Source organism: Rhinoderma darwinii, chromosome 11 (assembly GCF_050947455.1).
Source record: "Rhinoderma darwinii isolate aRhiDar2 chromosome 11, aRhiDar2.hap1, whole genome shotgun sequence".
NCBI classification, from domain to species: domain Eukaryota; kingdom Metazoa; phylum Chordata; class Amphibia; order Anura; family Rhinodermatidae; genus Rhinoderma; species Rhinoderma darwinii.
In genome coordinates, this window is record NC_134697.1 from 80,679,836 (window position 1) to 80,695,308 (window position 15,473).

At 43.0% G+C, this 15,473-nt stretch overlaps 1 protein-coding gene across 4 annotated transcripts in view; it reads right to left on the reverse strand.

Annotated features, from left to right (window-relative positions):
* Positions 1–12,340, reverse strand: part of FUOM (fucose mutarotase) — a 36,963-nt gene extending 24,623 nt beyond the window's left edge. For 3 of the 4 annotated variants that reach the window (XM_075841826.1, XM_075841825.1, XM_075841824.1), the window contains exons 1-3: positions 12,197–12,340; positions 10,279–10,347; positions 7,502–7,572 (exon numbers count right to left, since the gene is read on the reverse strand). In XM_075841826.1, coding sequence (XP_075697941.1) covers positions 7,502–7,572; positions 10,279–10,347; positions 12,197–12,281 — 225 coding nt within the window. In that variant the 5' untranslated portion in view covers positions 12,282–12,340. The remainder of the gene's footprint in view (positions 1–7,501; positions 7,573–10,278; positions 10,348–12,196) is intronic. The other variant, XM_075841823.1, reaches the window with a different exon arrangement.
* Positions 12,341–15,473: the final 3,133 nt, after the last annotated feature.

The window sequence follows — 15,473 nt, forward strand, 5'->3', positions numbered from 1 at the left end:
GTGCTAGCCCTATCTTAATGGCTTTGTCTTTTTTAGCTAACTTTTTATTGCAAAATTCCACCCTTTAAGCTGCTCTGTGTAATCTGTGTGCCGAAATACTGACATTTCCAAAATGAAACATGGCTCTACAATAAAGCAAAACCATAGATCCATTTTCGTCCTATGACAAGATCAAATCAAACTTAGAAGATTTATAAGATAGAAGACATCTGGTGGCAATAGCATTGGTGGAAATATATTGCCTCATGTGAACTGTTAAATAAACCAGATATCCAGGCAAAAAATTATTGAATAAAAAATGGCACCCAAAATAGGAAAAAAAATCCCTTGAAAGACGATAGAAGAGAGTCTGGGCGGATATGTGTGGAGAAATCCCCAGGCCGAGGAAAGGGAGAGGAGAGTGTTTTATCTGAGGAGACGCAAAAGCATATTAAAGATTGTATACAGGATGCTATAAAAGGCATGTTACCGTCCCTGCATGAGACTGTGGAGAAATCTATTACTCAGGCTTTTAAAGAGGACATGGGAGCGTAATCAACTAGACTGGACTTTTTAGAACAGAAAATACTTGTCACGAAGGGTGCGTGGACCCACTGGGCCGTACCGCCTTGACGGTATGGCAGCTGGCCAACAGGACTCAGGTCAAGTCTATAGTTCAAATAGGTGTACCTGTGGTAGCTTCAGATACGGAATACGACATTTTGACCAGGATAACAAGGAATACAGGTTACAGGAACGGGGAACACTGGGAACTGGAGACACTTAGGGGACCATTTGCAGAGACAAACTTAGGTAACGACAACAACGCTCAGCCAATGCAGGAAGGGACAGAGCCCTTCTTATAGTCCAGGATGATCTGGGAGCAATCAGCTCAATCTCAGACATGTGTGCGCTCTGGCTCCTTAAGGCTGGACTGAGCTCGCGAGCGCACCCTAGTGGTCACTGCAGAACAGCACAGTGCCGACATCTCTGGAGAGAAGGGCGTCGACAGGATGGGAGGAGTTCATGGTCAGTGACCACGGACGTTACAATAGTAACTATGGAAGACAAGGCAGAGGCAATACATACTGCTATTGAGGGGCTGAACAAAGATAATAAATGGCTGAAAATGAAGGTTGAAGATCTCAAAAATAGATCAAGGCAAAATAATATAAGAATAATTGGTCTGCCAGAATCTGTCGCTTCAGAGAGATTAAAAAATATCGCAACAAAAATTCCCAATGCTTTGAATTTGAATGGAGAAATTAAAAAACAATAAAAAATTATTGAATGAATACATAGAATTGGCCCCATGGAGGATAACAAGGGCCCACGACCAGTGATTGCGAAGTTGACAGAATGCAGGAATAAAAAAATGGAATGCTGGAATACAGGAGAAACCAACCTCTAATTATTTACGGCAAAAAATTACTTATATTCTCTGACTATTCCGCCAAAACGGCAAATAAAAAGGAGAACATTTTCACCGCTATGTTCCAAATTATTTGAGAAGAAGACTAAGTTTTCTTTGGCATATCCTGCGTCTTTGAGGATGACCAACAGAGTTGGTGGAATAGTGACTTTAATTGAAGCGAAGGATGCGCGGCTGTTTATTGAAAAGGAGTGGTACCTTATAGGTCAATGAGACAATCAGTTACCTATAATGTGATAAATAAGGGTATTGGAAATGGGTAGAATAGGATATGGGGAATGACACATGCCCCTGATTTGAAGAAAAAAAAAAAAAGAAGGTGGGGGGGAGGAAATCATTTTCTGGTATAGAAATATACGATCACTGGGGTAAATTGTTCCTATAAGGACAATAATCAGGGTAAGCTAAGGCCCTGTTCACACAGAGTTTTTTGCAGGCAGGAAATTCTGCCTCAAAATTCCGTTTGGAATTTTGAGGCAGATTTTGATCTGGCTGCACGCAGTTCACCGCGTTTTTCGTGCCATTTTTTGCTCGCGCCAATTGAGCGCCACAGGCAAAAACATGCAAAATATGCTTTCTCTGCCTCCCATTAATGTCAATGGGAGGTCAGAGGCGTAAACGCCCAAAGTTAGGACGTGTCGCTTCTTTTTCCTGCGAGCGCTTTTTACCACTCGCGGGAAAAAACGCCTTCACCTCCCATTGAAATCAATGGGAGGCATTTTCGGACGTTTTTGGTTATCCGACCCGGTGTCACAATTATATATATATATATATATATATATATATATATATAAAAATAAAAAAATTCAACATCTCTTAAAAACACTTTTTACACTTTTATTTCTAATAAAAAAGCTGTTAAATGTGACAATTAACTATAAAAATTATAATAAATATATGTATGTATAAAACACTTTTTACACGTATAAGTTTAATGATAATATAAAAGAGGATACTGAAATAAAGACACAAACTAGAGAGAGACACTTGGTCTTGATTTAGGCGCGGTAAGCAAATCACTGAGGTCAATTGTTCTTAGAAGGATAATACACTTTGATGTCTAAGGACAATAAAAAGAGAAATATAGCGTGAATTAATTAAAGACGCTTGGCGTCATAAGAGAAAGACCGCATTAGAATCTTGGAAACAAGCCGAAATCACTGCACTTTAAACATTAACCCCTCAATGACCGGGCCTGAAAAGGTCTTAATGACCAGCTACATTTTTCCGTTTTTAGCTTTCTGCCTTTCAGCAGCCATAACTTTTTTATTTTTTCATTGACGTGGCCCTATGAGGCCTTGTTTTATGCAGGAGAAATTGTATTATTTTTTTTCACAGTTTAGAGGTAGAAAGAAAATATTTTTAAGGCATGAATATAGGAAAAAGCAGTTCTCTGCATAGTTTTTCTTGTTTATTTTTTATCCCGTTCACGTTTCACGCTAAATAACCCATTCGATTAATTCCTCAGGTTATTACGGTCGTTTAGATTCCTTATATGTGTAGGTTTTTTGGGGGAATTTTTTTTATTTATTAATTTTTTTGTTACTTTTTTTTTTAACCCCTTAAGGACACGGCCAATTATGGCCTTGATGACAGAACAATTTCTTTACATTTCCCTCTTTGCATCCCGATGCTCAAAACTTTTTTGATTAGTTGTATGAGACTTTGTTTTTTGCGGGACGAGTTATACTTTATGTAGGTACCATTTTTTGGTACAAATACATTATCGTTTAATTTCTATACATTTTTATTCGTGGCGATATCAAATATGTCTATATTATTTCATGTTTTGGGACTTATATTTTCAAAAGTTTATTTATTATAAAAAAATGTGTGTGTGTGTATTTTTTTTACTTTTTATTTATCATTAATTTTTTTTACATTCATTTGACTTTTTTTAATCCCATAAAGGGATTTATCATTTAGATTTTGATTTTGTAACTAATGTACTGGCATAGATCTATATGCCAGTACATTAGCCTGTGTACTGATTGCACACAGGCAGTTGTTAGGGCGTACCTCATTATGCCCTAATAACAGGAAATATGTTCAGACAGCCCTGGGGTCCTTCAATGGACCCTGGGCTGTCTGGCCATATGAGTTATGGGCTTTGATCGCGTCATAGTTATCTTTTGTGACGCGATCAAAGTGCAGTCCCCTCTCCTTGAACGCCGCCAACAGCTTTCATCGTGGCATTCAAAAGGGTTAACGGCGGAGAGAAGATGTTTCTCTCCTCTCCGCTGTCAGAGTGGGGCTGTGGATTACAGCCGTTACCCCACTCTCGATCGCGCGCAGAGGCGGCTGTCACACAGGAAAAGAATGCTCGTCCTAATGCGTCAAGTACCCGCCGGTCAGGGCGAGCATTCTCGTCCTGTGTCGGCAACCAGTTAATCCCATTAAGGGATAACTTTATTTATAGCTTTATTTTATACTTCCAATGCATTAGTATACTCCTGTATGCTAATATGTCATACTGTGTCACTATGACACAGGCTGCTGTTAGGGCAGCACATAGTGCGCCTGGACAGCAGGCAAACTGAACAGACAGCCCTGGGGTCCTTTCTAGGTCCCCAGGGCTGACTGCAGAGGGATTCCCTGCTCTATGATCATGTCACCGGCTTTCCAGTGACGCGATCAAAGAGGAGAGTTCCCTTTTATCTTGCCGCAGGCACGGACTGCGGCGATCAAAGGGTTAAACAGCTGGGGTCCGAATGTTTTCCGACCCCAGCTGTATTCAGGAGATCAGGAGCGGTTAGTTACATCTCCTGCTTAGCGGACGAGCGCTTATCAGCCTCTTCTACAGCACCAGAGGGAAGCATGAAGTGCTCTAGAATTTCCTGGTAGACGCTGCGCTGACTCTGGACTTGATATAACACAGTGGACCAACACTGCTGCTCAGTGGTACAAAGTCCTGTTTTCAGATGAAAGTAAATTTTGCATTTCATTGGAAATCTCGGTCCCAGAGTCTGGAGGAAGAGTGGAGAGGCGTCAATCCAAGTTGCTTGCGGTCCAGTGTGAAGTTTCCACAGTCAGTGATGGTTTTGGAGCCGTGTCATCTGCTGGTGCTGGTCCACTGTGTTATATCAAGTCCAGAGTCAGCGCAGCGTCTACCAGGAAATTTCCCAGCACTTCATGCTTCCCTCTGCTGACAAGCTTTATGGAGACGCTGATTTCATTTTCCAGCAGGACTTGGCACCTGCCCACACTGCCAAATGTACCAACACCTGGTGTAATAACCACAGTATCACTTGATTGGCCAGCAAACTCGCCTGACCTAATCCCTATAGAGAATCTATAGGGTAATGTCAAGAGGAAGATGAGACACCAGACCCAACAATGCAGACGAGCTGAAGGCTGAAGGCACCTCAGCAGTGCCACAGGCTGATCACCTCCATGCCACATTAATAACTCCTCAGCAGTGCCACAGGCTGATCGCCTCCATGCCACGCCGCATTGATGCAGTAATTCATGCAGAGTCGGAGCCCTGACCAAGTATCGAGGGCATATACTGGACATACTTTCCAGTAGGCCAACATTTCGGTATTAAAAATCATTTTTGAAATTGGACTTATATCATATTCTAATTTTCTGAGACACTAAATTTTGGGTTTTCATTAACTGTTACCATAATCATCAACATTAAAAGAAAAAAATGCTGGAAATCGATCACTGTGTGTAATGAATCTATATAATACATGAGCTTCACTTTATGAATTGAATTACTGAAATAAATTAACTTTTTAATGATATTCTAATTAATTGAGAAGGACTAGTACACACACACACATTATATATATATATATATATATATATATATATATATATATATATATATATATATATGAGATATAAGTTTGACCAGCACATTCCAGCAAAGTGAAATAAAAACGTGTATACATGTGCAAGTACGCCTGTGAATGCAAAGCAACACAGTACACAAGAAAATGGCGACCGCACTCTTCAAACACCAATGGCACCTGAGCACTATCAATAAATAAATATGCATTACTGCTGAATCTACTTACAATAGTGGGGTTCTTAGAGAAAATTATATTCAAATTGTGTGAACCCACCTGCCATGACAAAAAAAAAAATGTCCCCATCATTCTGCAATCAATACCCCATAATGTCAAAGTGAAAACAGAATGTTAGTCATCTCTGCTAATTTATTGAAAAGGAAAAAATAAAATATTGCACTGAGATAAGTATTCAGACCCTTTAGGGTGAGTTCACACTGAGTTTTTTGGCGAGTTTGACATGGAAACCGCGCTGCAAAACGCGGCAAAAACCGTCCGAAAATTCCTCCCATTGATTTCAATGTGAGGCGGAGGCGTTTTTTTCCCGCGAGCGGAAAAACCGGCTCGCGGTAAAAAGAAGGGACATGCCCTATCTTCGGGCATTTACGCCTCTGACCTCCCACTGACATCAATGGGAGGCACAGAAAGCAAATTTCGCATGGTTTTATGCCCGCGGCGCTCAATGGCCTCGGGCAAAAATCGGTTTACAGGCAGAGGAAAATCTTCCTCAAAATTATTTTCCTCCTGCAAAAAAACTCAGTGTGAACCCAGCCTAACTCAGTGTGAACCCAGCCTAACTCAGTGTGAACCCAGCCTAACTCAGTGTGAACCCAGCCTAACTCAGTTAGTTGAAGCACCTTTGTCAGAAGTAACCGCTTCCAGTCTCCTTGGGTATGATGCCACAAGGTTTGCACACCAGGATTAGGGGATTTTTCTGCCATTCTTCTCTGCAGATCCTTTCAAGCTCTGTCAGGCTAGATGGGGACGGTCGGTGGACAGACATTTTCAGGTCTCTCCAGGGAGGTTCAATAGGGTTCAAGTCAGGGCTCTGGCTGGGCCATGCAAGGAAATTCCGAGTGGTCTCTAAGCCTCTCTTGTGTGGTCTCGGCTGTGTGCTTAGGGTCATTGTCTTGTTGGAAGGTGAACCTTCTGCCTATTCTGAGGTCCAGAGCACTCTGGATCAGGTTTTCATTAAGAATATCTTTACTGCATTCATCTTTCCCTCAACCCTGACCTGTCTCCCTGTCCCAGCTGCTGAAAACACCCCCACAGCATGACACTGCCACCACCATGCTTCACTGTAGGGATGGTATTGGGCAGGTGATGAGCAGTGCCTGGTTTCCTCCAGAAAGGACGCTTAGAATTGAAGTAAAAAAATGTAAATCTTGATTTCATTAGAACCCAGAATCTTGTTTCTCACAGTCAGTCCTTTAGGTGCTTTTTTGCAAATTCCAAGCAGGCTTTCATGTATCTTTTACTGAGGAGAGGCTTATTTCTGGCCACTCTGCCATTAAGCCCAGATTGGTAGAGTGCTCAGGTGATGGTTGACCTTTTCAAAGTTTCTCCCATCTACACACAGGAACTTTGGAGCTCAGCCGGAGTGACCATTGAGTTCTTGGTCACCTCTCTTACCAAGGTCCTGCTCCCCCGATTGCTTAGTTTGGTGGGGCGGACAGCTCTAGGAAGAGTCCTGGTTGCTCCTAACTTCTTCCATTTAGGAATTCTGGAGGCCACTGTGCTCTTTGGAACATTCAGTGAAGCAGAAATGTTTTTGTACCCTTCTCCCGATCTGTGCCCTCACACAATCCTGTCGCTGAGCTCTACAGGCAGTTATTTCCTCCTCATGGCTTGGTTTTGGCTCTGATATACATTGTCAGCTGTGAGACCTTATATAGACAGGGGTGTGCCATTCCAAATCATGTCCAATCAAATGGATTTACCACAGGTGGACTCCAATGAAGGTGTAGAATGATTTCAAAGATGATCTAGAGAAATGGGAGGCCCCCAGAGCTAAATTTCAAGTGTTATAGAAAAAGGGCCTGAATAATTATGTCTATGCGAAATTGGAGTTTATAATTTTTTATAAATTTGCAAAAAAAAAAAAAAGGCTAAAATTCTGTTTACTTTATCATTATGGGGTATTGAGTGCAGAATGATGGTGAAAACATGAATTTTTTTATTTTAGCACAAGACCTCAACATAACAAAATCGAAAAAAAGTGTAAGGGTCTGAAGACTTTCCGAATGCACTGTACATACATTTTAAACAAATGTATAGCATATTAAAAACTTACTGGTCTCGGGACATAGGTGTCCAGTGGGAAAAGCTGGAGAATGGCCTCTAAAAGTTTTGGAATTCCCAAACCTGGATAAAAGAAACAAAAAGTGTGTTCTCTTTAGTGTTAAAATGATACAAAGGACACTTGTTTGAATGTCTCATACAGACTTTCAATTACAAATGGGTTCATTCACTGGAAGTGAATGTATCGCTGCTGCAGTCAACGCTGCGTTGCGGTCTTTAAATACGGCTTTAGCTACGGACATTAGACACACTATATACACATAAAAATACCCAAGGTGAATTACCAATTATTAATCATTGACCTTATAACAAAAAGCAGAGAGCCAAAAGGAGAGAACTAACCGGACACTCTTCAACGTTATTTATCCCGTCAATATCTTTTTAGACAGATTTTGTAATTCAAGCGTTTTTTGCCGCAGTTTTGTAACTAAGCAAACTTAAAACCCCCTGTCAAAAAACACTACAAAACGTACATCGTTTTTTTCCACTCTAAGATAAGGCATGACGCTTTTTTTTTTTCTGCAAGCCGACAAAATCCTCCAGGGAAAAAATACGCCTCGAACGCTCATTAAAATCAATGGAGGGAGATCTGGGAGCATTTTTTACCGCTGATTCTAATGTGGTTTCCGTGTTAAAATCTGGGCTTCCCTGGGGGATATGAAGAAAATTCTTTTTTGTATCCATTTTGAACTGTATTTAAGACCCAGGCACTCGTGGTAATGATTTTCCATTCCTTGTAAAATTTTGAGTAACTCCATCCCCCCGACTTTCCTTTTACCTTTATAGTCTTAAAACTGAATTTTGAAAGGCCGAAGGGAATATTTCTTTTTTGGCTGCTTCGTCCAATCCGAGGGTATCTTTCTCCAGGGCCTCCAATCCGTTGAGATTTTCATAATTTAGCAACTAAGCTTAGCTTTGGAACGCATATGCGTTCCACAGACCGGAAATCGGAATTGCGGCAACGGAAGTGGCTTCATCCAACAGCCGGCGTCTCATACACACAGAAGAGGCACTGGGAACATGGCTGGGGAGATCATGGAGGACCAGAGCTGAGGGTTTTTTTTGAGACCGTTCAGCTTAACCTCCCGGGGAATAGACAAATCAAAGCAGTCACGAAGGAGGCAGGAAACCGAGAAAATGTTAAAATGTACTAGACTCTGTTCCCAGAGCCCAGAGAACCTCTCTGCCATGCCCCATAGGAACAGCAAAAATGATGGGCAGGGGCCATTACCCTCTGTTTCCTGTCCCGATTAGGGCGTGGAGGAGGACTGGAGAAAGAACTATTATAGTACACACTCCTGCGCAATAATAGTCAAGGTACGCTTTCAAGACAACCCCCAACATGCACCCCCACAGTCTTTGAGACATGTTCACAACTTTCAGAGTTTCTTTTGTGGAAAATAATGCAATAAAACTATTTTTTTTTTTATGGTGCTTGACTACGTAGACATTGGAAGAAATTGAATACAATGTTTAGGAAGGGATGAGGAGAACCACGAATGCAATTTCTGCACTAAGTTATACCAGTGTAAAAAAACGGCCCTATATATGCCTCCAATGTGGCATACCCTTTAAGTTCCCAATAACTGTGCTAGAGGAACAGAGGGGGCCTTTGGAGAGATGGGACCAGCCCTGGTTGGTCTAATCCATTTTGCTGTTCAGTACTCCCCTCTAAAGAGTAACTACATTTTTAGGCCTCATGCACACACACAATTTTTTTTTTTGCTCCTGTAAATACTGGCGTAAATACGGGTCCTTTGTCACACATTTTCGACCCATATTCCACCAGCATTTACGGACCGTGCTCATAAATACGGGTCCGGTGTCACCCGTATTCCACCCGTATTTACAGACCTGTTTTCTCTGCACTAATCAGTTCTGAATAGAGAGAAGGGGCAGCCCTTTGGGGCAGAGTTTCCGCAGCGATTGTAAGTAAAAGAAGTTCATACGTACCCCGGCCGTTGTCTTGGTGACGCGTCCCTCTTTTGACATCCAGTCCGACCTCCCTGGATGATGCGGCAGTCCATGTGACCGCTGCAGCCTGTGATTGGCCTGTGATTGGCTGCAGCGGTCACATGGGATGAAACGTCATCCCGGGAGGCCGGACTGGCGGAAGAAGCAGGGAGTTCTGGGTAAGTTAACTTTTGATACTATTAACTCCAGCGGTAGTCACTGTCCCGGGTGCTGAAAGAGTTACTGCCGATCCGTTAACTCTTTCAGCACCCTGGACAGGGACTATCCCCTGATGTCGCCTAGCAACGCTCCCGTAATTACAGGTGCACACACGTAGCCACCCGTAATTTTCAGGAGCCCCATAGACTTCTATGGGCTGCCCGTGACGTTATCACAGCCTGAAATAGGACATGTTCTATATTTTTCAACGGCACGGGCACCTTCCTGTAAGCAAACGGGGAGGTACCCGTGGCCAATAGAAGTCTATGGGCCGTAATTACGGGTGTTTTTATGTTCGTGTGCATGGGGCCTTAGCAGACAAGTGGAGGGAAATTGTCCCAAGGGTCATGGAAAGAGCATAGAGGGCACAAACAAGCACCAAAATGGGGGCTCAGTTTGATTGTTGCTATAGGCTTCATATATATATATATATATATATATATATATACACACCACTGATGTAACGGAGATGGCTGAACCCACTAACTAAAGGGCGCTCCTCCATACTTTTGAGTTAATATTTATAACTGGGGCAGAAATTAAAGAAAACCTATGCATTCATAACAGATAAATCATATACATGTTTCTGAAGCTTACCGTCTGCTCGCACAAGTTCAGGCCCGGAGCGACTTATCGAGGACACTGGGAAATTCGCATCTGCAAGAACTACACATACATTATATGATTAAGAACAGATTACTTAACCCAGTCAATTTTATTTACACCCATCCGCCCACAACCAGCGAAGCTTACAGCTTTTTATATCCTATCAAGACTCTGGGACCCCTTTTAGTCCCTTAAAGCTGCATATATTTTTTGGACTTAAAGAGGCTCTGTCACCACATTGTGCAACCCCTATCTGCTATTGCAGCAGATCGGCGCTGCAATGTAGATTACAGTAACGTTTTTATTTTTAAAAAACGAGCATTTTTGGCCAAGTTATGACCATTTTCGTATTTATGCAAATGAGGCTTGCAAAAGTACAACTGGGCGTGTTGAAAAGTAAAAGTACAACTGGGCGTGTATTATGTGCGTACATCGGGGCGTGTTTACTACTTTTACTAGCTGGGCGTTGTGTATAGAAGTGTCATCCACTTCTCTTCAGAACGCCCAGCTTCTGGCAGTGCAGATCTGTGACGTCACTCACAGGTCCTGCATCGTGTCGGCACCAGAGGCTACAGATGATTCTGCAGCAGCATCGGCGTTTGCAGGTAAGTCGATGTAGCTACTTACCTGCAAACGCTGGTGCTGCTGCAGAATCAAGTGTAGCCTCTGGTGCCGACACGATGCAGGACCTGTGAGTGACGTCACAGATCTGCACTGCCAGAAGCTGGGCGTTCTGAAGAGAAGTGGATGACTCTTCTATACACAACGCCCAGCTAGTAATAGTAGTAAACACGCCCCGATGTACGCACATAATACACGCCCAGTTGTACTTTTACTTTTCAACACGCCCAGTTGTACTTTTGCAAGCCTCATTTGCATAAATACGAAAATGGTCATAACTTGGCCAAAAATGCTCGTTTTTTAAAAATAAAAACGTTACTGTAATCTACATTGCAGCGCCGATCTGCTGCAATAGCAGATAGGGGCTGCAAAATCTGGTGACAGAGCCTCTTTAAGGGGTGTCCTCTAGTGAAAGGATTACCTGTATTTTATAACCAGTTCAACGTCTATGACCTAATCTAAGTTCTTTTTAAGAACGGTGTATTTACAGATTGAGAAAACTTTGGGCTTATTCGCACGACAGGGATAATCGGCCATGTGACGGATGTTTTATTTAATTACTGTCACACGGTTGCATTAAAATAAATGCACGTCTAGGAGTCTGTTCACACGGCTATTTTTTTAACGGACTATGTGAACGGCCCGTGAAAAAATAGTACATGTCCTATTTTTGCCCGTTTTACCGGATTCCTAATAGACTCAAGTCTATGAAGGATCCATGAAATCCGCCGTGAAAAATGGCCGATTTGACACCCGTTCGTGTGAAAACTGCCTAAAGCAGTAAAAGAAGAATTGTTTCTGTCTTCACTACTGAGTAGATCAGAGGCAAACAGGCATTGCGCGCAATATTTTGACTCCCTCGGAAACGTAATTTCAGTGCGTCTAAAGGAAAAACATGTCCCACCCCAATCGTGAGACAAAACACGCTCGTACATAGGTGACACAAACACTGATTTTCATTCTTTCAATTCCATAATGTGATTTGTTAAACCATGTAGTCATTGGAAAAAAAATAAAAAAATGTTGCCGTTTTGCTTTATAACAAAAAATACGGAGCATGTGCGTACGATAGAAATGACACGAGAATTCCGCTATTTTCCGGTCACGTTTTCCGTACTCCGACTGAACGCACAAATAGTTACAACCTCTTCCATGAAGTTATCCTAGTCCTCTGGCGCCACCTGCTGGCGTAAGATTCATCTGCAGAATTTAATTGACATGAACGTCCGATAGGACTCCTCGTTATAGAACTTTCTTTTAGGTTTGTTACTTTTTTTGTCTCACTCACCGATTTCATCCCCGTGTCCCATTCGAGCTAAGACATAGAGCAGCTCCGGGGACAGGACCGACGGGACACCTTTCAACACAACCATAGCCAACACCACAAAGCACAGCCTGCCTGCCTGACCCGGAACACACACTGCGTCCCAGCATGCTTTGCGACCGTCATATTATTCCTTTATAAAAGAGGCGCATGTATTTCTATCAGTTGAGGACCTAATTATTAGTCCTTATAATAACAGGGATTTTACTTTTCTCTCACAGGAGTCATTGTCTATGATGATGTTCCTGGAGATATTTTAGATCATAAATATACTAATAGCTACGTTTGCTTTTGTTTTAATTTAAAGGGGAAAAAAAACATTTCCAGACAGCATACTTCCTCAGGACACAGATGCAATTGAATACTATTGCAGAACAGGAAACTATCCGCTTCCTGCTCTGGCATTCGCTCCTCCTGGAGCGCCGGAATCCTCGGCCAAAGCGTTGCCGATGCCCTGCCCTGGGATTCCCCTCATAGATGGAGCCCCTGACTTCACTGTCCATATAAGGGCAGTGACGTCAGGGCAGAGCACCTCCTGCAGCGGAATCCCCGGCGAGAGCATTGCCGATGCTGTGGCCTCAGATTCCGCTCATAGACAGAGCCCATGACATCACTACATATATGGACAGTGATGTCAGGAGCAAAGCAGGAGTCCCAGGCATTGCGCTAAAAGCAGCTCTGCTCCAGGACTCTGGCTGGGGAAGGCCCTGACATCACTCTCCATAGTGATGTCAGGAGCAGAGCTGGAGTCCCAGGCAGAGTGCTAGTAGCGCGCTCTGGCCCTCTCTGGGACTCCTGCTCTGGGGTTGCCCCCGACATCACATTCCAGTCCAGGAGGATCCACTGACGTCACTGTCTATGGACAGTGACGTCAGGGTCTCCTCCAGCAGAGGACGACCCGGCCAAAGCGTGGCATCTACAGGGGACTGTGTGGCATCATCTACAGAGGGGCTGTGTGGCATCATCTTCAGGCGGACTATGTGGCATCATCTAGGGGGGGGCTGTGTGGCATCATCTATGGGGGGGCTGTGTGGCATCATCTACGGGGGGCTGTGGCACTAATTTACAGGGGACTGTGTGCCATCATCTACAGGGGGCTGTGTGGCACTATCTACAACGGGGTTGTGTGGCACTATCTACAACGGGCACTGGGCTATTATCTACAGAGGACACTGTGGCATTATCTACAAGAGGGCCATGTGGCACTATCTACAGGGGACATTGTGGAATTATCTACAGGAAGCAGTGCGTGGCAATATCTACAAAGGGCACTGTGGCACTATCTACAGGGGGCCACGTAGCATTATCTACAGGAAGCAGGGTTAGCTACTATCTACTGGGGCAGTGTGGAGCACCATCTACAAGGGGCACTGATTGTGGCACTATCTACACTGTTTTTTACGCTACCAGTAGTTGTCAGCACATATCGCCTAGCCCTAGAGATAAAGTGAGACATCACCTGCCTGTATTCAACCGGATAACCAGAGAGTTACCGGCCACCATAGTTGTTCTCAGACAAACTAGTGCAGACATTTTTGTTTGTTTATTTGTATGCAGAAATTCTGGAAAGCCACGTCACATAAGACACATCCACCAAAGACACCCCAAGTGTCCCTGGAAAAATAATTCAAATGTTGGCAACTATGAGACAGAGTTCTACGTGCTATGGGGGAGATTTAATAAAACCGGTTAAAAGGAAAAATGAAGCAATTGCTTGAGGCAACCACCAGATTGTTTCTTGCATCATCAAACGGGCATCTGAGAAATGAGCGCTCAAATTTATGCAACTCGTTTTGATGAATCTGCCCGTGCCCCAGCACCTGATTATGTCTCGGGGTGACTATACTGGATCTTCATGGGTACACGTTTTATTGTCATACTACGCATTTCAGGACCAGACAGGTCCCTTCCTCAGGCTCATACAATGGTACAGCGAATAGTACATCCTTTTATACATACAAAAAAAAAATGTGAAAAATAATGCGTTTTTCCTGGAAAGCAGTTACATTTTATTTTTAAAAAAAAGAGGGAAGAGTAAGAGATTTATCAATTAACTGACGTCAGGTATCAGTTTAGATACATAAACAATGTGTAGTGGTCGCCTTCTGAGTGAATGAAGAAGTTGGCTACGTGTATTCTTGAAAGGCGGTCATTTACCGCTCCGATTAGCATGCATCACACTATTGTGCTGTTTTTACGTGTATAGATAAAAAAATCTAATAAAAACAATTCAATTATTACTCTTGTTTTTTAGTAGTACCGCCAAACTAAAAATGTGTATAAGCAGTTCCACGTCGTATAAAAAATAAAATCACAAAGAATTATTAAAAAATTAACATATTTCGTTATTTCATCCTCATGCTAATGAAATCTAGTAATTATATTACTATTCCGTGGTTATGGTTTGAAATGAAGTGGGGTGTGCCGTTCATTCAGAGATCATTCCTTGTCATAGAAATTCATCTATTAACAGTGGCGGATTAATAAGGCCATGGGCCCTGGGCTGTTATCCAAACTGGGCCCCCCTTCCTCACTGCCGCGCCGTAACTATTGCTAACACTACCTTTTTGCACAAGCATTAACAAATGGGTGTTACGATTCCCCTTTCACAGCGCTGTGTCCCTACATACTGACAGTATCACACTGTGCAGGGACACATCCTCCTGACAAGGGGAATGGTAACACCAATTTTTCTATCAGTCCTGAACTGCACAAAGACGTTATGTGGAAGACAAGGATTTCCTATAATAAACATGTCAGGAAAGGGGACAGATTCTCTACAAATCCAGTGACTCACACGTGACGACGTCTCAGATGCTAGTAGTTTTTTTTCCTCTTTTCTTTTCCATCCGGTCCAGAGCTCATGACGACTTCTCCCGGCCATGACTCATTTCTGCAGCCCTTAAATATAATATCACCTTGCACTGCGCCCCTGAATATAATTGTGTCACACACTGTAAAGTAAAGCACCACATACACAGTGCCCCCTGTAGATAGCGCCAACCCCGCATGTAGACAGCGGCACATAAACACCCCCTATAGATAGCATCACACAGCCCCCTATAGATAGAGCCACACAGCACTCCACCCTTGTATATAGTGCCACACAGCGCTCCCTTCCTTATATATAGTGCCACACAGCACTCCCTTCCTTATATATAGTGCCACACAGCACTCCCTTCCTTATATATAGTGCCACACAGCACTCCCTTCCTTATATATAGTGCCACACAGCACTCCC